This window comes from Lissotriton helveticus, chromosome 5_1 (assembly GCF_964261635.1).
Source record: "Lissotriton helveticus chromosome 5_1, aLisHel1.1, whole genome shotgun sequence".
In the NCBI taxonomy this organism is placed as follows: Eukaryota; Metazoa; Chordata; class Amphibia; order Caudata; family Salamandridae; genus Lissotriton; species Lissotriton helveticus.
This window is the reverse complement of record NC_136065.1, coordinates 1,238,592,872-1,238,612,989: the sequence shown is the minus strand read 5'-3', so window position 1 is coordinate 1,238,612,989 and position 20,118 is coordinate 1,238,592,872. Positions and strand designations below refer to the sequence as shown.

The 20,118-nt window shown below is 40.5% G+C and overlaps 1 protein-coding gene across 1 annotated transcript in view; it reads right to left on the bottom strand.

Annotated features, from left to right (window-relative positions):
- LOC144755247 (scavenger receptor cysteine-rich domain-containing protein DMBT1-like) overlaps positions 1 to 20,118 on the bottom strand; it is a 1,092,132-nt gene that overhangs the window by 746,184 nt on the left and 325,830 nt on the right. The window contains exons 5-8 of the mRNA XM_078643990.1: positions 16,370 to 16,690; positions 14,241 to 14,294; positions 5,566 to 5,886; positions 3,984 to 4,037 (exon numbers count right to left, since the gene is read on the bottom strand). Of these exons, the coding sequence (XP_078500116.1) occupies positions 3,984 to 4,037; positions 5,566 to 5,886; positions 14,241 to 14,294; positions 16,370 to 16,690 (750 nt within the window). The remainder of the gene's footprint in view (positions 1 to 3,983; positions 4,038 to 5,565; positions 5,887 to 14,240; positions 14,295 to 16,369; positions 16,691 to 20,118) is intronic.

The window sequence follows — 20,118 nt, the reverse complement described above, 5'->3', positions numbered from 1 at the left end:
TTGGTGAACTTTGTAACTATAGAAAGTACTGTAAAAGCCTCTGCAAGGTCTGCAATGTTGTCTATGCGCCTGCAAGATTTTCCGTACAAAGTGGTGTACCTCCCTGGCAAAGCAAACTAGGTTTCTGATTTTTTTTAAGGATACCAATGATATGGAAGAGTGTGAAGATGAAGGTGAAATGAATTTCAGGTGGCACTGGTGCATGATAGTGGTAAACCTGCTGTCAGAAGTGAAGAATGGATTGAGGAGTATGAGAGCAATAAAACGTCACAGTCATCAACACTAATTTGAGTGGGGTTAGGTCAAAGAAGGATAATTTGAGTCAGTTTAATAAGCCTTTTTTTGAGATAAGATCAGAGCTCACTTTGGAAAATTGTACAATTTTAAGGGGACAATGGGTAATTCCACCGGTGAGTGTGTGAAGTTGTCATTTGTTTGGGACATGAAGAGCATTCTGGAGTCACTCGGACCAAGTCTGTTGTAAAGAAGCTATTTTGGTGGCAGGTATTGACTTAGAGGTGGAGAGGTATGTAAGAAAATGCCCAAATTAAATATTAGATAACAAAACTAACCATGATGGCCTCCCAGGAGTGATTGTTTGATTTCACAATTTCCCTGGGAGTTGGTGGCTATTGACATCATAGGGCCTTTTGGAGATCCACAGAAGTATATTTTGTGTTATAATTGATTTATTCTCTTGGTGGCCAACGGTGAAAATAGTTTATATGGCTGATACTGATGCAGTGTTGGAATTTCTAGTTCAAGTATTCACTCTGAAGGCATTTCTGTACATAATTTGAGTGATAATGGTGTACAATTTGTTTCACACATGGCAAAATTATATTTTGAGCATATTGGTGTGAAGTATAAAACCACATCACTGTAAAACTCCTGCTGAAAACGGAATAGTGAAAAGGTTCAACTGAGAGTCAAGGATGTTACACAATTGTCAATAGCCAGTAAGCAGGAGGATTGCTAGGCTCAAGTAGGTAAGATGATTAGGGCTTATAGAGTCACTAGTAACGAGACTACAGAAGTATCACCTTTTGTCATGATGAGAGGTAGAAATCCCTGGGGGGGTTAGTCCACGTTGGTGTGGAACAGTAGTCAATTGAAGAGGTACTTGAAAGAATGAAGCCAGGTCACGAAAAGATTAAAGAGTACTGTGGCACAAGGAGAGGATCTAAACCAGCAAGTTTAAAAGTAGGTGAATGTGTCTGAATTAAGAGCCTGGATTTCTAGATTGGAGGAAATCACATCTCTATGAAGCAAAGGAAGTTGTGGAGATTTTATGCAATTTGGTAAGGTTGAGTACTGAAAAAATGTGGCACCTGAATAGAGTAGCAGTAGTAGGTTTCAGTGACATGTGGGAATGCAATCATGCTGACTCACACAAGTCTGACTCAGATTTGTGGGGTGATGAGGTGGTAACAAATACCAACACAAATGAATGCATGGATTTAATGTGTTTTGGAAACTCGATAGGATTTTTTTGAGCCAAGGATGGAGTTGATTAAAGAAAGGAGGTCTGCTGAGGACAGTGAGGAATTGGGGATGTGAAGGAGAAGAAAATGTCAAGGTCATATCTGATAGTGAGAAGTCATTGGCACTGGATCATGAATGTGTGAAGGAGAAAAGAGTCAGGAAACCACCCGAATGGTTAGACAACTATTTATGCAGCAATATATAGCTATGTGAAATATTGTACTCATTTTATTTTGAAGCACAGTTTTAGTATTTGTTTTTTATTTTACTTGGTTGGGGCATTGTTTAGCTAATTCATGTTTGCAGCAATACGTAGCTATGTGAAATATTGTACTCATTTTATTTTAATGCACAGTTTTAGTATTTGTTTTTTTATTTTAGTTTTTTTATTTGGTTGGGGCTAAATCATGTTTCGATAGGAGGGGGTGTGCTGTAGGTTAGCTAATTCATGCTTATAAACAGGGAGATGCGTTGTAGGATTATTGTATGACATCAGGCTTCAGGTTTGGAACCTGAGGTCATAAGAGTTCGTGTTGGTGCATGGGGACTCGGGAGAAAGGAACAGAGTAACAGCAGTGTCACACACTGGCGACAACTGGTGTATGCTCTTCAGGCATTTAATTATGTAATAAATGATAGGTTGTTCAACATGTGAGTGTGAACCATACGTGCGACAGCAACACATTGTTTTGGGGGTGCTCGAAATGCTGCCTAACACCTTCTCAGTTCACTGTACCATTCACAGGGCACAGGTGCATCATCCATAACTCCTCAGCTCATTAGCTCAAGGGAGTCTTCTCAAACAAAATAAAATGGTTGGAAACACACTGCCTCACATGCCAGCACTCAGTTCGTCCCAAAGCGTCATGGGAAATGCAGTGTATGATAAAACTTACTTTAGTGACAGTCTTTATCTCTTCACCCTTATAGGTGCCTGGAATTGAATTGTGTAGAAAATACAGATGTGCAAATGAATTCTGACAAGGTGGTGATGTGAAGCTGCTTAACACTCCAGAATCTTGACAGAGGCAATTGTGAAGACTGGAACTCATCTCCAAAATGTGTCACACAGCATAGCAACGCTCGTCGCAGCACATCAAAAGGAATGTAGATCTGCCATGTAACATTGCATCGATATGTGCAGAGCTATAAGTTCTGCACGAAGACAACACATGGTTGACCTGACAGAAGTGAGCAAAAGAGCAAAAATACATACCAGACGCTTCAATACACTTGCTGTGAGACAAATGACTAGTCTTGTAGCTACTAGACGTATTGCCAGGTTAAGTGCGCTGAAAGTACCTACCTTGCCATGCAACAAGGATATTTGCTCAACACACATGTGAGAACTCCCCTTACCAGCAACTGCAACCATATTCCCTTACCTGCCCACGTCTTCCCTATCTTATTCTTCCCACAAATTCCCTCCATCAGGCCGGAGAGGACGTCTACCCAAACAGCACAGGTTTGTGATCCAGAACCTATCCAAGCCAATAAGAGTGCACTTTAAGTGCTACTTATAATTATTTTTCATTGTTCCAGTTCTATTTTGAGATTTAGTTGTTCATAAGGAATGTTTTACTTTATTATTGAATGTATTTATGTTATAATCTGGCTGTGATGTTTTGCGCTGTGTTTATGTTCTTTAGAAAATGAGGTTGTCAATATTTTTGTTCAGTTACACTTTAGTCTCTTAAAAGTGCTGTTTTTTGGTATGTTTTGCTAATTTGTTTTTTATATTTTGTGACGATTTCCAGTCACTCAAGGCAGGAGGAGTTTTTAAGTGCAATTCACAATTTAAAAACGGTTGCCATGAAATGTATAATTGTTTTAGGTGATTTTTCTGTCTACACAGCCGCGGCCCGTGGAGAGAGTTCCGGTGGGGCAGAAAGGCAGGGCTGGGGAGGGGCAGGGTGGGGGGTGCTAAAAACCGAAATATGGATAATTGGAGGTAAATAAACAATGTAATTAATAAAACAAATTTCGTAACGCACGCTGCATCACATTTTGCATGGAGCAAAATTAACAAAACCAAGCAGTAATTTCGCTCTTCTAAACTCCTATTTGGGGCCTAAATGTGTAATTTTTGAAGAGTGTAACATATATGATTGTAAAAATGCAATAATAAACAAAATGTTTGTGAAGTTGAGAAGCTTAAAGAACACCACATAACAATGCAGAACGGTATACAAACCATTAACATCTCTTAAAACTTGTTGATGTTATGCTTGTATTTTACTGTGTACAGTACTCTACTCTGCTGCCTTTTGGCTAAATTCAAGCCATAGAAATACCACATACATACATACATATAAATATGTATATACATACATACATAAATACAAGCAAATTAAAACACAACAGTATTTCTGTCAGTCTTCAATATTACAATATTTTGTTTTAAGAATCTCATACCAGAGCATTACTTTCAAACGGTGAGAATAACATTATATACATTTCAAAAGGTACAATCACATTTCACATCAGACTGCTATTACCTGCTGGTGTAGTTGTCATAGTTGGTTGTGTTACTGTGGTTAATGTAATTTCCCCTGCAATAGAAACACAACTTAATAATTGTTTACCTAGTGAAGAAAATAAAACATATTTTCCAAATGGTTTGCCTATTGTACCTACTTAAATTCTTCATTCGTGGAGACATCTTCAAATGTATCAGCAGTGCAGAGGGGATTCCATCCAATTTTAGAGAGCAAAAACTATGTTTGAATTAATAACCTAGTTCCCAAGCATTAGAGTGGGGCGTCAACTTGGTGCATCATTAACATATGAGGCAATATTTCTCTCTATTTTGCATTTTGCTGTATTTTGTCTCTAGTGGATAGAATTGTTTTATAAACTAAAAAGTTGGATTTTGCCATCCCTGGTAGGACTACCAGTTAATACCACAAATTAAAAGACAAGAAGAACTAGAGCAATGAAGATGTGAAAAAAATCATATACAAACGCAATCTATTATGAAATTCAATAAATAGGAGATTCAAAATAATGTTTAGATAGGTTTCCCTACAAAATTTGATTAAAATTATGTTATATATGTTCCCCTCCAAAACGTTTGACGTATTTGTATAAGCAAGAAGCATCAGTAGTAGTTGGAAGAGGCCAGTTATGATGTTCTGCCTAACTCCTCTCAGGCCCTGATCACTTGTGAGACACTAAATTCCAATGCCCTTGTAACAGCAAATAGAAAGATTCTAAGTTTCATGGTATTACCACAGGCCTACGCTGTGTCCTAAGTTACATTTTTTCAGTCAAGCCATCAACTGTTCATGGGGAAAATGCCAGGGAAATGACAATACATGTAGAATTTGGTTTGCGTTAAATTCTGCACGTTATGTATAATTTACCTAGTTTAAGGCAAAAACGTCATCCCTAGGCATTGGCCATATGTGATAAATACAACCCCCCTTCCACCTCAATTTTGATTGGCGCATTTATACAGGTTACAAAATACAAGTAATGTTCCTACTTTACCCCAGGATATTCAATTCCTGCTGTACTTTAGCAGTCTCACCACCCTCTCTCTTCCTTACTGTGTAGGGGATAATCATTTCACCCTGTGCAGAATAAACCTTATTCTGTTCAATTCCACTTCCATAGTGTGAGAGGCACTGGTTCTCTCTTTTTTCTGCAATATTTAAGCACAAGAGTCCCTTCTTGTTTAAGCATTAGGCAGTGGAAGTTCCTATTTCAATTCAGGCTACCCTTTACCACTGTCACATCCACACAACATTTTCATCGCATGACTTTTCCTAGATTGGTGCTATAGCTTTAAACCAATTCTATATGATGGTGTACAGCAGACCAGACATATGATCTAAATTGCCCAACATGAACTTCCAAGTGACCCAATTCACCCACTCATTGACACACTAACAGTTAGTCATTAAACATACATTTCACATTGAATTAATTAAAATGCAGTTTATATTTCAACAGTGCATCAAGCAACCAAAAATGCATTCACCCAAAGTCCACTCTACTCCACTCTTCTTCCTTATTTAATGATATAAAAAAAGGTGTGTTTCCTTTATTTTTTATGGTAAATACATTACAAAATACCTGAACAGATGACCCCAGCATCATGGTTATGGAGACAGTTATGTATGTTCCATCCTTTGTTGGGACAGTCCCACAGGTGAGATTCTTGTCCTCTGCAGATTACATCATCCAGAAGAATGCTTCCAGTTCCCTGACCAAAAGCGGCCCCTCCGGGAGAAGCCATGACAGTACCACAGCCCAGCTGTCTGCACACAACTTGTGAATTGGCTGTACTCCACAAATCATCACACACTGTCCCCCAGGCTCCTTGGTAATAAATCTCAATGCGTCCATTGCATCTCTTCCATCCATTTACCAGGCGTAAATCCAGACTTTGAGTATCTTGAGGATCAAGTGAGAAAGAACATATATGTATTTATTTGTTTGTTTAATAGGAGTGTCATGTGAACAGTGGTATCAACACAAAATGTAAATATCAAATGATATAAAGACGACAATACAGATATATAAACGTGTTCACTTGCACAGGACAAGATATGTACCATGGTAACTTATTTTCAACAACAGAGGTCCCCAGAAAGTGAGATGGAAACCAAAAAATGAATATAGACTCAATCGTAGCTATATTTTGTAGACTTGTCCAGCCGGCCAGAGGTCTAATATTTACTTGTAGGCTTTCAACATAGTAATACACAAAAATACATAAACTGGGACACAATCCTGTATCCTACTCAGCAGATATAGTACAAAACAAGGGAAAAAACAATCAACAGGGGGCTCAGGCAAAGCTTGGTTTGTTTCACAAGGAATATACAATGTCAAGAAAACAATTCACTGCAAACACCTTTACATCAAAATGAACGAAAGTTTATGTGCGTGTAAGGTGTATTAAGGTGTCGACGGCATTTTGATTCGTTTAAGAAATGAGCGGATCATCATCAGGACATTAATATCATGCTTGTAAGTTAGAACCTCATTAGCCACAGAACCAAGTCGAGGTAGCTTGCGCGGTGAGATGGAGCTGCTGTGATGGCTGCTCCAATAGAATTAATTTCCAAGACACGTACGGGGGTAATTTCTTGTAGTGTACTGTGATAGGCTCAACCGCCGTTTCAATGAAGTACGGGTGCTGAATAGCAGAGTTTCTTCCTGGGTGAATCACCCGGGAATCACCCTGGAAGAAACTCTGCTATTCAGCACCTGTATTTCATGGCCAACTTGTTTGGGTTCCCTTGTTGTTACAAAATATGTACAACAGTAACAGCACAAGTTAAAGCAGATATACAACTTGTTAACGTTTTTACATCACATCAAGTTCTTGGAAACCCATAGAAGATCAGTTGCCAGGTGATTTAATGTCTCCAATGGAGTCTTTTATAGATTGTTATTGATACAGGCCAGTTTTATTATGCTACTGGCTTCAATGGGCCGCCACAAGGGCATATAGAGAACGAATGAGATGTGATTGGAGTATCAGTCAAGTTGCAGCATATGCTGGGTAAATCACATAATCTTCTAATCCCCCACACAAAAATAAATAAATATGTCATGTAATCTGGTGTTCATGTAAAGTGTTCTAATGTCCTTGGGGCATGTTCGAACTATATAAATGAGTTGGAATAGGTGTGACCTAATGGTCAGAGCCGCAAACTTTGGAAATGGGTTACCAGGTTCTAGTTCTGTCCACAATTCAACATTTTGTGATTTTGGGGAATTCACTTAATCTCCTATGTCTAACATAAAAGAATACATTGTGCTATGTAATCTGGAGCTCATGTACAGCTCTCTAATGCCTTACGACCACGTTTGTGTTACATAAAACTTCAAAATTACGTAAAGAATGTAGAGGTTGAAGAGTGTAGGAAGGAAAATATTTTTGGGGGGTATTCATCCCTAACGAGTATAAGGATGAGAAATTGTATTTCATTTGTCAGATAAGGTGCTTGTGATACGTGGTAAACTTTTAAAGGACACTTAAAAGAATAGAGGAATCAGTTACATATAATTCAGCTAAACACATGAGATGAACAAGGACAAATTATCGCTTTGTCTAATGTTTTAAAAAGGGAACGAGAAGGAGCAGTGGATGCACTTTTGTCAAAACTGAACGATGAGTGGGCCCGATGTTGTATATCATGACAGGAGTCTGCATGAGGAAACCCACCTAAAATTGGGCAAACTTCCCCGGCGTACTGATGGCAGGGACCTTGTAATGAATGGACCACCACCTATGACAGCCTGCTGGCAGACTACCCCAACCTTTGACTCCACCATCCAGTGTTACTTATAACGGCTGTATTGGTGACAGTGGTGTAACAACTGACCCGCATCCCCTGCAGTATGGCGGGTCGTGGCCTGAGAGCTCTAGACTGGCACGGAAAATGGGGGGGGGCTTCATGTAGTTTGCAGGGGGGCCCCTCAAGTTTCATTACGCCACTGGATTGGAGAGAGGAGACAAGTGGGTCCAATGATTAAGGAAAATATGTTTTCAGCCCTGATTTCTCCAGAAACTCACCTATGGTCCCCGGAGGGGAAAGGAGATGGGAATGGAAACAGCATTCTTCTTAAGGGTTATCCCGTCGCCTCTCTAATGGTCTACACACTCAGTATAGAGAGATAGGAAGAGTACCAACAAGAGAGTTGGCAAAATGAGGACAAAAGAAATTAATCATGACAGACTTCTGGAGCTACTTGAACAAAGAGTGGTGTTCTGAGGTAGCGTTCTCAAAGGGTTCACCTCTTTTCTTAATAATAGTTCTCAATGAATCAAACTGGGAAGCTCATAATGCAAGACATATCTAGTGAGAAAAAATCCATTATAGCTCCTACACTCTTCAACCTATGCATGAACCCATTGACTAGGATCCAGGAAATGGTGAACATTGGGTACTACATGTAAGCAAACGACATGCAACTCTACTTAAAAAATTCCACCCAGGAAGCTATCACTTGAGTAAAGGACATTCTGGTGAAAACCCAAACTTGGCAATCATGGAAATACCTCAAATTGAATACCATGAAAATAGAAATCCTGCTCCTCTTGCCATCCCCTGCCCCTGCCAGTACATTAATGGATGACACACCAAGGGCCCGATTCTGAGTTTCAGCAGTACAGGAGTAGTTGGTCCACTACTGCCATGCTCACGCACCGCCAAGACTTACCACCGCCTGCCTGTCAGAATATGACTTAGAAGTGGTCTTGCAGTCTAGCAGCGTGGGGGCCCAATGGCAGTGCCTCTTTCAAAGGTGGCAGTGCCTTTGAAAAAGGTGCTGCAGTGGGATTGCACAACATCGTTCCTGCATGTCATGGACTCGAACGTCTATGAGGTGCAGTAACTGGTGTGCATGCAGGCAGAGGGCCACATGTTATGCCCCTCTGTGTGCATCAATATGCGGAGGAGACACAGGGAGCCCTGTAGGTCCCCCTTTGTTTCCTCAGTGCCACAGTGTACATGGAGTAAGAGCCTCCATTACACCACTAGTGGAGAGGAAACTCATAATATGCTTGGCGGGACAGCGGCAGTTCCGCCACGTATATTGCGGCATCCTGACTTCTGCACCACCACCAGGGAACAGAGGTTCCCTGGTGGTGTCGGTGGACCCATGACCCGGTGGACCCATGACTATACGACCACTCAACTCGGAATGGGGTGGTCAGTCCGCCAATGCTGGGTGGCTACCGTCACACCCCCACGACTCTGGCAGTCCTCGGACAGACAGACTCATAATCAGGGCCTTAGATGTCATCTACTTACTGCATATCCACTAAGGTTAAAACAATAAAATCTATTGGGATCAAACTAGACACAAACCTTGACATACAGGCACACAACAGCGCCACCAATCGCAGTGCCTATCACCAACTCAGCCTACTTAAGAAACGGAAGCCTTTCTTGCCATCACAAGACTTCAAACTCACAATTCAATCCCTGGTTGTGTCCACACTAGACTACGGGAGTGCAATTCTAACAGGCCTGCAAAAAGCACACACGGCACTAATAAGGGCAATCTTAAATACCACAGTGAGGTTATTAACTGGACCAATGCTTCTCGATCATATCACACCATCTCTGAAGTCACTCCAGTGGCTCCAACTAGAGGAGTGGACTCCACGCTCTGCATGTTAAGACACATAGCTATCTAACACATTAGCTCAAGTTTTCAGGAGGAAGCCACTCATTAAGAGTGCTAACACCCTACTGCTAGAAACTCCAAGATTTAAGAAAAGTAAGACCTACAGACGCACCTTCTATGGATCTTCAACAAGAATATGGAACTCACTTCCATCTTAGATTAGTTCTAATCCCTCAATCCACGCATTCAGGAAAGAAGTCTAGTAATTTCTGCTCTACTCATTCATAAAATACATTTGTGGTCCTGAGGCTTTCCACCCACAGGATGGCACCCTAAGGAAACAATACCACTCCGGTAGACATGCATCAACATGACACCATGAACTTTTGACCTAGATGCCTGTTTCCTGTGTAGAGTACTTTAAATTACATGGAACGGACTCAATTACAAAGCCTGAGATCGAATTACATGAACCCAAATCTAATGTTTATGTACAACACTCTAATAACAAAGTGATATATTTCTCTTAAAAAAAATTCTAAATATAAATGAATAAATACAAATAACGACTAAGCCGTTTGTGTCTGAACCCATTCCACAAAGTGTCAAAGATAAGTCCATGGAGGAAGAGGGGGAGGAAGGAGATTACATATGCCTTCAGGTCTTTTTCACCTACAGAGGAAAAATACCCCGTTATAGAGTGTTAGACTTTAGCACATCTAGCATATGCGTGGGCCTCTAAACATTTCAGAGCTTTTGTGTGGGAGTAGCCATGTACCATTGCCATCGTAAGCCCTTGGTGAACTTTGTAACTATAGAAAGTACTGTAAAAGACTCTGCAAGGTCTGCAATGTTGTCTATGCGCCTGCAAGACTTTCCGTACAAAGTGGTGTACCTCCCTGGCAAAGCAAACTAGGTTTCTGATTTTTTTTAAGGATACCAATGATATGGAAGAGTGTGAAGATGAAGGTGAAATGAATTTCAGGTGGCACTGGTGCATGATAGTGGTAAACCTGCTGTCAGAAGTGAAGAATGGATTGAGGAGTATGAGAGCAATAAAACGTCACAGTCATCAACACTAATTTGAGTGGGGTTAGGTCAAAGAAGGATAATTTGAGTCAGTTTAATAAGCCTTTTTTTGAGATAAGATCAGAGCTCACTTTGGAAAATTGTACAATTTTAAGGGGACAATGGGTAATTCCACCGGTGAGTGTGTGAAGTTGTCATTTGTTTGGGACATGAAGAGCATTCTGGAGTCACTCGGACCAAGTCTGTTGTAAAGAAGCTATTTTGGTGGCAGGTATTGACTTAGAGGTGGAGAGGTATGTAAGAAAATGCCCAAATTAAATATTAGATAACAAAACTAACCATGATGGCCTCCCAGGAGTGATTGTTTGATTTCACAATTTCCCTGGGAGTTGGTGGCTATTGACATCATAGGGCCTTTTGGAGATCCACAGAAGTATATTTTGTGTTATAATTGATTTATTCTCTTGGTGGCCAACGGTGAAAATAGTTTATATGGCTGATACTGATGCAGTGTTGGAATTTCTAGTTCAAGTATTCACTCTGAAGGCATTTCTGTACACAATTTGAGTGATAATGGTGTACAATTTGTTTCACACACGGCAAAATTATATTTTGAGCATATTGGTGTGAAGTATAAAACCACATCACTGTAAAACTCCTGCTGAAAACGGAATAGTGAAAAGGTTCAACTGAGAGTCAAGGATGTTACACAATTGTCAATAGCCAGTAAGCAGGAGGATTGCTAGGCTCAAGTAGGTAAGATGATTAGGGCTTATAGAGTCACTAGTAACGAGACTACAGAAGTATCACCTTTTGTCATGATGAGAGGTAGAAATCCCTGGGGGGGTTAGTCCACGTTGGTGTGGAACAGTAGTCAATTGAAGAGGTACTTGAAAGAATGAAGCCAGGTCACGAAAAGAGTAAAGAGTACTGTGGCACAAGGAGAGGATCTAAACCAGCAAGTTTAAAAGTAGGTGAATGTGTCTGAATTAAGAGCCTGGATTTCTAGATTGGAGGAAATCACATCTCTAGCAAAGGAAGTTGTGGAGATTTTATGCAATTTGGTAAGGTTGAGTACTGAAAAAATGTGGCACCTGAATAGAGTAGCAGTAGTAGGTTTCAGTGACATGTGGGAATGCAATCATGCTGACTCACACAAGTCTGACTCAGATTTGTGGGGTGATGAGGTGGTAACAAATACCAACACAAATGAATGCATGGATTTAATGTGTTTTGGAAACTCGATAGGATTTTTTTGAGCCAAGGATGGAGTTGATTAAAGAAAGGAGGTCTGCTGAGGACAGTGAGGAATTGGGGATGTGAAGGAGAAGAAAATGTCAAGGTCATATCTGATAGTGAGAAGTCATTGGCACTGGATCATGAATGTGTGAAGGAGAAAAGAGTCAGGAAACCACCTAGATGGTTAGACAACTATTTATGCAGCAATATATAGCTATGTGAAATATTGTACTCATTTTATTTTGAAGCACAGTTTTAGTATTTGTTTTTTATTTTATTTGGTTGGGGCATTGTTTAGCTAATTCATGTTTGCAGCAATACGTAGCTATGTGAAATATTGTACTCATTTTATTTTGATGCACAGTTTTAGTATTTGTTTTTTTATTTTAGTTTTTTTATTTGGTTGGGGCTAATTCATGTTTCGATAGGAGGGGGTGTGCTGTGGGTTAGCTAATTCATGCTTATAAACAGGGAGATGCGTTGTAGGATTATTGTATGACATCAGGCTTCAGGTTTGGAACCTGAGGTCATAAGAGTTCGTGGTGGTGCATGGGGACTCGGGAGAAAGGAACAGAGTAACAGCAGTGTCACACACTGGCGACAACTGGTGTATGCTCTTCAGGCATTTAATTATGTAATAAATGATAGGTTGTTCAACATGTGAGTGTGAACCATACGTGCGACAGCAACACATTGTTTTGGGGGTGCTCGAAATGCTGCCTAACACCTTCTCAGTTCTCTGTACCATTCACAGGGCACAGGTGCATCATCCATAACTCCTCAGCTCATTAGCTCAAGGGAGTCTTCTCAAACAAAATAAAATGGTTGGAAACACACTGCCTCACATGCCAGCACTCAGTTCGTCCCAAAGCGCCATGGGAAATGCAGTGTATGATAAAACTTACTTTAGTGACAGTCTTTATCTCTTCACCCTTATAGGTGCCTGGAATTGAATTGTGTAGAAAATACAGATGTGCAAATGAATTCTGACAAGGTGGTGATGTGAAGCTGCTTAACACTCCAGAATCTTGACAGAGGCAATTGTGAAGACTGGAACTCATCTCCAAAATGTGTCACACAGCATAGCAACGCTCGTCGCAGCACATCAAAAGGAATGTAGATCTGCCATGTAACATTGCATCGATATGTGCAGAGCTATAAGTTCTGCACGAAGACAACACATGGTTGACCTGACAGAAGTGAGCAAAAGAGCAAAAATACATACCAGACGCTTCAATACACTTGCTGTGAGACAAATGACTAGTCTTGTAGCTACTAGACGTATTGCCAGGTTAAGTGCGCTGAAAGTACCTACCTTGCCATGCAACAAGGATATTTGCTCAACACACATATGAGAACTCCCCTTACCAGCAACTGCAACCATATTCCCTTACCTGCCCACGTCTTCCCTATCTTATTCTTCCCACAAATTCCCTCCATCAGGCCGGGGAGGGCGTCTACCCGAACAGCACAGGTTTGTGATCCAGAACCTATCCAAGCCAATAAGAGTGCACTTTAAGTGCTACTTATAATTATTTTTCATTGTTCCAGTTCTATTTTGTGATTTAGTTGTTCATAAGGAATGTTTTACTTTATTATTGAATGTATTTATGTTATAATCTGGCTGTGATGTTTTGAGCTATGTTTATGTTCTTTAGAAAATGAGGATGTCAATATTTTTGTTCAGTTACACTTTAGTCTCTTAAAAGTGCTGTTTTGTGGTATGTTTTGCTAATTTGTTTTTTATATTTTGTGGCCCATGGAGAGAGTTACGGTGGTGCAGAAAGGCGGGGCGGGGGAGGGGCAGGGTGGGGGGTGCTAAAAACCGAAATATGGATAGTTGGAGGTAAGTAAACAATTTAAATAATAAAACGAATTTCGTAAAGCACGCTGCATCGCATTTTGCGTGGAGCAAAATTAACAAAGCCAAGCAGTAATTTCGCTCTTCTAAACTCTTATTTGGAGCCTAAATGTGTAATTTTTGAAGAGTGTAACATATATGATTGTAAAAATGCAATATAAAACAAAATGTTTGTGAAGTTGAGAAGCTTAAAGAACACCACATAACAATGCAGAACGGTATACAAACCATTAACATCTCTGAAAACTTGTTGATGTTATGCTTGTATTTTACTGTGTACAGTACTCTACTCTGCTGCCTTTTGGCTAAATTCAAGCCATAGAAATACCACATACATACATACATATAAATATGTACATACATACATACATAAATACAAGCAAATTAAAACACAACAGTATTTTTGTCAGTCTTCAATATTACAATATTTTTTTTTAAGAATCTCATAACAGAGCATTACTTTCAAACGGTGAGAATAACATTATATACATTTCAAAAGGTTCAATCACATTTCACATCAGACTGCTATTACCTGCTGGTGTAGTTGTCATAGTTGGTTGTGTTACTGTGGTTAATGTAATTTCCCCTGCAATAGAAACACAACTTAATGATTGTTTACCTAGTGAAGAAAATAAAACATATTTTCCAAATGGTTTGCCTATTGTACCTTGTTAAATTCTTCATTCGTGGAGACATCTTCAAATGTATCAGCAGTGCAGAGGGGATTCCTTCCAATTTTAGAGAGCAAAAACTATGTTTGAATTAATAACCTAGGGGCATATTACCAACAACTAGCGATAACTATCGCTATGTTGGCTTAGCGGCAATATTTTTATCGCCGAGCTGCGGCGATTTTTATCGCTTAGGAACCTTGCTATTACCAAGGTTTATCTCCTAAGCGATAAAAATCGTCTGAAATGCATGAATATCGCTGAAAAGTCAGCGATATTCATGCATTACCGAGCTAATGCTCTTAGCCATGTTATCCACCTACCATTGGATAACATGGCTAAGAACTGCTCGGGCAGGTGTTAGCTTTTAGACATATTCGCGCTTAGCGCGAATATCTCCAAAAGTTGGTAATAGGAGATAGCGATGTTAGCGAATGTTTCCAGTCGCTAACATCTTGGCACGCCCACTTTGCATGTCATTAGTGATAAATTTCACTGACATGCAAAGCGGGGCCCAAGATGGTCGCTATCTCCTACTAGCTGTCGCTAACTGGTGTTAGCGACAGCTAGGTAATAGGGAGATAATTTTATCTCCGCTTTCTTGGCTTTTAAAGCCAAAAAAGCGGAGATAAACCCCCTTGATAATATGCCCCATAGTTCCCAAGCATTAGAGTGGGGCGTCAACTTGGTGCATCATTAACATATGAGGCAATATTTCTCTCCGTTTTGCATTTTGCTGTATTTTGTCTCTAGTGGATAGAATTGTTTTATAAAGTTGGATTTTGCCATCCCTGGTAGGTCTACCAGTTAATACCACAAATTAAAAGACAAGAAGAAATAGAGCAATGAAGATGTGAAAAAAATCATATACAAACGCAATCTATTATGAAATTCAATTAATAGGAGATTAAAAATAATGTTTAGATATGTTTCCCTCCAAAATTTGATTACAATTATTTTATATATGTTTCGCTCCAAAACCTTTGACGTATTTGTATAAGCAAGAAGCATCAGTAGTAGTTGGAAGAGGCCAGTTATGATGTTCTGCCTAACTCCTCTCAGGCCCTGATCACTTGTGAGACACTAAATTCCAATGCCCCTGTAACAGCAAATAGAAAGATTCTAAGTTTCATGGTATTACCAAAGGCCTACGCTGTGTCCTAAGTTAAATTTTGTCAGTCAAGCCACCAACTGTTCATGGGGAAAATGCCAGGGAAATGACAATACATGTAGAATTTGGTTTGCGTTAAATTCTGCACGTTATGCATAATTTACCTAGTTTAAGGCAAAAACGTCATCCCTAGGCATTGGCCATATGTGATAAATACACCCCCCCTTCCACTTCAATTTTGATTGGCGCATTTATACAGGTTAAAAAATAAAACTAATGTTCTTACTTTACCCCAGGATATTCAATTCCTGCTGTACTTTAGCAGTCTCACCACCCACTCTCTTCCTTACTGTGTAGGGGATAATCATTTCACCCTGTGCAGAATAAACCTTATTCTGTTCAATTCCACTTCCACAGTGTGAGAGGCACTGGGTCTCTCTTTTTTCTGCAATATTTAAGCACAAGAGTCCCTTCTTGTTTAAGCATTAGGCAGTGGAAGTTCCTATTTCAATTCAGGCTACCCTTTACCACTGTCACGTCCACACAACATTTTCATCGCATGACTTTTCCTGGATTGGTGCTATAGTTTTAAACCAATTCTATATGATGGTGTACAGCAGACCAGACATATGATCTAAATTGCCCAACATGAACTTCCAAGTGACCCAATTCACCCACTCATTGACACACTAACAGTTAGTCATTAAACATACATTTCACATTGAATTAATTAAAATGCAGTTTATATTTCAACAGTGCATCAAACAACCAAAAATGCATTCACCCAAAGTCCACTCTACTCCACTCTTCTTCCTTATTTATTGATATAAAAAAAGGTGTGTTTCCTTTATTTTTCATGGTAAATACATTACAAAATACCTGAACAGATGACCCCAGCATCATGGTTATGGAGACAGTTATGTATGTTCCATCCTTTGTTGGGACAGTCCCACAGGTGAGATTCTTGTCCTCTGCAGAGGACATCATCCAGAAGAATGCTTCCAGTTCCCTGACCAAAAGCGGCCCCTCCAGGAGAAGCCATGACACTACCACAGCCCAGCTGTCTGCACACAACTTGTGAATTGGCTGCACTCCACAAATCATCACACACTGTCCCCCAGGCTCCTTGGTAATAAATCTCAATGCGTCCATTGCATCTCTTCCATCCATTTACCAGGCGTAAATCCAGACTTTGAGTATCTTGAGGATCAAGTGAGAAAGAACATATATATATTTATTTGTTTGTTTAAAAGGAGTGTCATGTGAACAGTGGTATCAACATAAAATGTAAATATCAAATGATATAAAGACGACAATACAGATATATAAACGTGTTCACTTGCACAGGACAAGATATGTACAATGGTAACTTATTTTCAACAACAGAGGTCCCCAGAAAGTGAGATGGAAACCAAAAAATGAATATAGATTCAATCGTAGCTATATTTTGTGGACTTGTCCAGCCGGCCAGAGGTCTAATATTTACTTGTAGGCGTTTAACATAGTAATACACAAAAATACATAAACTGGGACACAATCCTGTATCCTACTCAGCAGATATAGTACAAAACAAAAGAAAAAACAATCAACAGGGGGCTCAGATAAAGCTTGGTTTGTTTCACAAGGAATATACAGTGCCAAGAAAACAATTCACTGCAAACACCTTTACATCAAAATGAACGAAAGTTTATGTGCGTGTAAGGTGTATTAAGGTGTCGATGGCATTTTCACCCGTTTAAGAAATGAGCGGATCATCATCAGGACATTAATATCATGCCTGTAAGTTAGAACCTCATTAGCGGCAGAACCAAGTCGAGGTAGCTTGAGCGGTGAGACGGAGCTGCTGTGATGGCTGCTCCAATAGAATTCATTTCCAAGACACGTACGGGGGTAATTTCTTGTAGCGTACTGTGATAGGCTCAACCGCCGTTTCCATGAAGTTCGGGTGCTGAATAGCAGAGTTTCTTCTTGGGTGAATCACCCGGGAATCACCCTGGAAGAAACTCTGCTATTCAGCACCTGTACTTCATGGCCAACTTGTTTAGGCTCCCTTGTTGTTACAAAATATATACAATAGTAACAGCACAAGTTAAAGCAGATATACAACTTGTTAACGTTTTTACATCACATCAGGTTCTTGGAAACCAATAGAAGATCAGTTGCCAGGTGATTTAAAGTCTCCAATGGAGTCTTTTATAGATTATTATTGATACAGGCCAGTTTTATTATGCTAATGAGCCGCCACAAGGGCATATAGAGAACCAATGAGATGTGATTGGAGTATCAGTCAAGTTGCAGCTTATGCTGGGAAAATCACATAATCTCCTTATCCCCCACACAAAAATAAATAAATATGTCATGTAATCTGGTGTTCATGTAAAGTGTTCTAATGTCCTTGGGGCATGTTCGAACCATATAAATGAGTCGGAATAGGTGTGACCTAATGGCCAGAGCTGCAAACTTTGGAAATGGGTTACCAGGTTCTAATTCTGTCCACAATTCAACATTTTGTGATTTTGGGGAATTCACTTAATCTCCTATGTCTAACATAAAAGAATACATTGTGCTATGTAATCTGGAGCTCATGTACAGCTCTCTAATGCCTTAGGACCAAGTTTGTGTTACATAAAACTTCAAAATTACGTAAAGAATGTAAAGGTTGAAGAGTGTAGGAAGGAAAATATTTTTTGGGGGTATTCATCCCTAACGAGTATAAGGATGAGAAATTGTATTTCATTTGTCAGATAAGGTGCTTGTGATACGTGGTAAACTTTTAAAGGACACTTAAAAGAATAGAGGAATCAGTTACATATAATTCAGCTAAACACATGAGATGAACAAGGACAAATTGTCGCTTTGTCTAATGTTTTAAAAAGGGAACGAGAAGGAGCAGTGGATGCACTTTTGTCAAAACTGAACGATGAGTGGGCCCGAAGTTGTATATCATGACAGGAGTCTGCATGAGGAAACCCACCTAAAATTGGGCAAACTTCCCCGGCGTACTGATGGCAGGGACCTTGTAATGAATGGACCACCACCTATGACAGCCTGCTGGCAGACTAAGCCCAACCTTTGACTCCACCATCCAGTGTTACTTATAACGGCTGTATTGGTGACAGTGGTGTAACAATCGACCCGCATCCCCTGCAGTATGGCGGGTCGTGGCCTGAGAGCTGTAGACTGGCACGGAAAATGGGGGGGGGCTTCATGTAGTTTGCAGGGGGGCCCCCTCAAGTTTCGTTACACCACTGGATTGGAGAGAGAAGACAAGTGGGTCCAATGATTAAGGAAAATATGTTTTCAGTCCTGATTTCTCCAGAAACTCACCTATGGTCCCCGGAGGGGAAAGGAGATGGGAATGGAAACAGCATTCTTCTTAAGGGGTATCCCGTCCTCTTTCTAATGGTCTACACACACAGTATAGAGAGATAGGAAGAGTCCCAACAAGAGAGTTGGCAAAATGAGGACAAAAGAAATTAATCATGACAGACTTCTGGAGCTACTTGAACAAAGAGTGGTGTTCTCAGGTAGCGTTCTCAAAGGGTTCACCTCTTTTTTTAATAATAGTTCTCAATGAATCAAACTGGGAAGCTCATAATGCAAGACATATCTAGTGAGAAAAGATCCATTATAGCTCCAACACTCTTCAACCTATGCATGAACCCATTGACTAGGATCCAGTAAATGGTGAACATTGGGTACTACATGTAAGCAAACGACATGCAACTCTACTTAAAAAATTCCACCCAGAAGCTATCACTTGAGTAAAGGACATACTGGTGAAAATTCAAACTTGGCAATCATGGAAATACCTCAAATTGAATACCATGAAAATAGAAATCCTGCTATTCTTGCCATCCCCTGCCCCTGCCAGTACATGAATGGATGACACACCAAGGGCCCGATTCTGAGTTTCAGCAGTACAGGAGTGGTTGGTCCACTACTGCCTTGCTCCCGCACCGCCAAGACTTACCACCGCCTGCCTGTCAGAATACGACTTAGAAGTGGTCTTGCAGTCTGGCAGCATGGGGGCCCAATGGCAGTGCCTCTTTCAAAGGTGGCAGTGCCTTTGAAAAAGGTGCTGCAGTGGGATTGCACAATATCGTTCCTGCATGTCATGGACTCCAAAGTCTATGAGGTGCAGGAACTGGTGTGCATGCAGGCAGAGGGGCACATGTTATGCCCCTCTGTGTGCATCAATGTGCGGAGGAGGCACAGGGAGCCCTGTAGGGGCCCCTTTGTTTCATCAGTGCCACAGTGTACATGGAGTAAGAGCCTCCATTACACCACTAGTGGAGAGTAAACTCATAATATGCCTGGTGGGACCGAGGCCACGTATATTGCGGCATCCTGACTTCTGCACCACCGCCAGGGAACAGAGGTTCCCTGGTGGTGTCGGTGGACCCATGACTATCCGACCACTTAACTCGGAATGGGGTGGTCAGTCCGCCAATGCTGGGTGGCTACCGTCACACCCCCACGACTCTGGCAGTCCTCGGACAGACGGACTCATAATCAGGGCCTTAGATGTCATCTACTTACTGCATATCCATTAAGGTCAAAAAAATAAAATCTCTTGGGATCACACTAGACACAAACCTTGACATACAGGTACACAACAGCGCCAC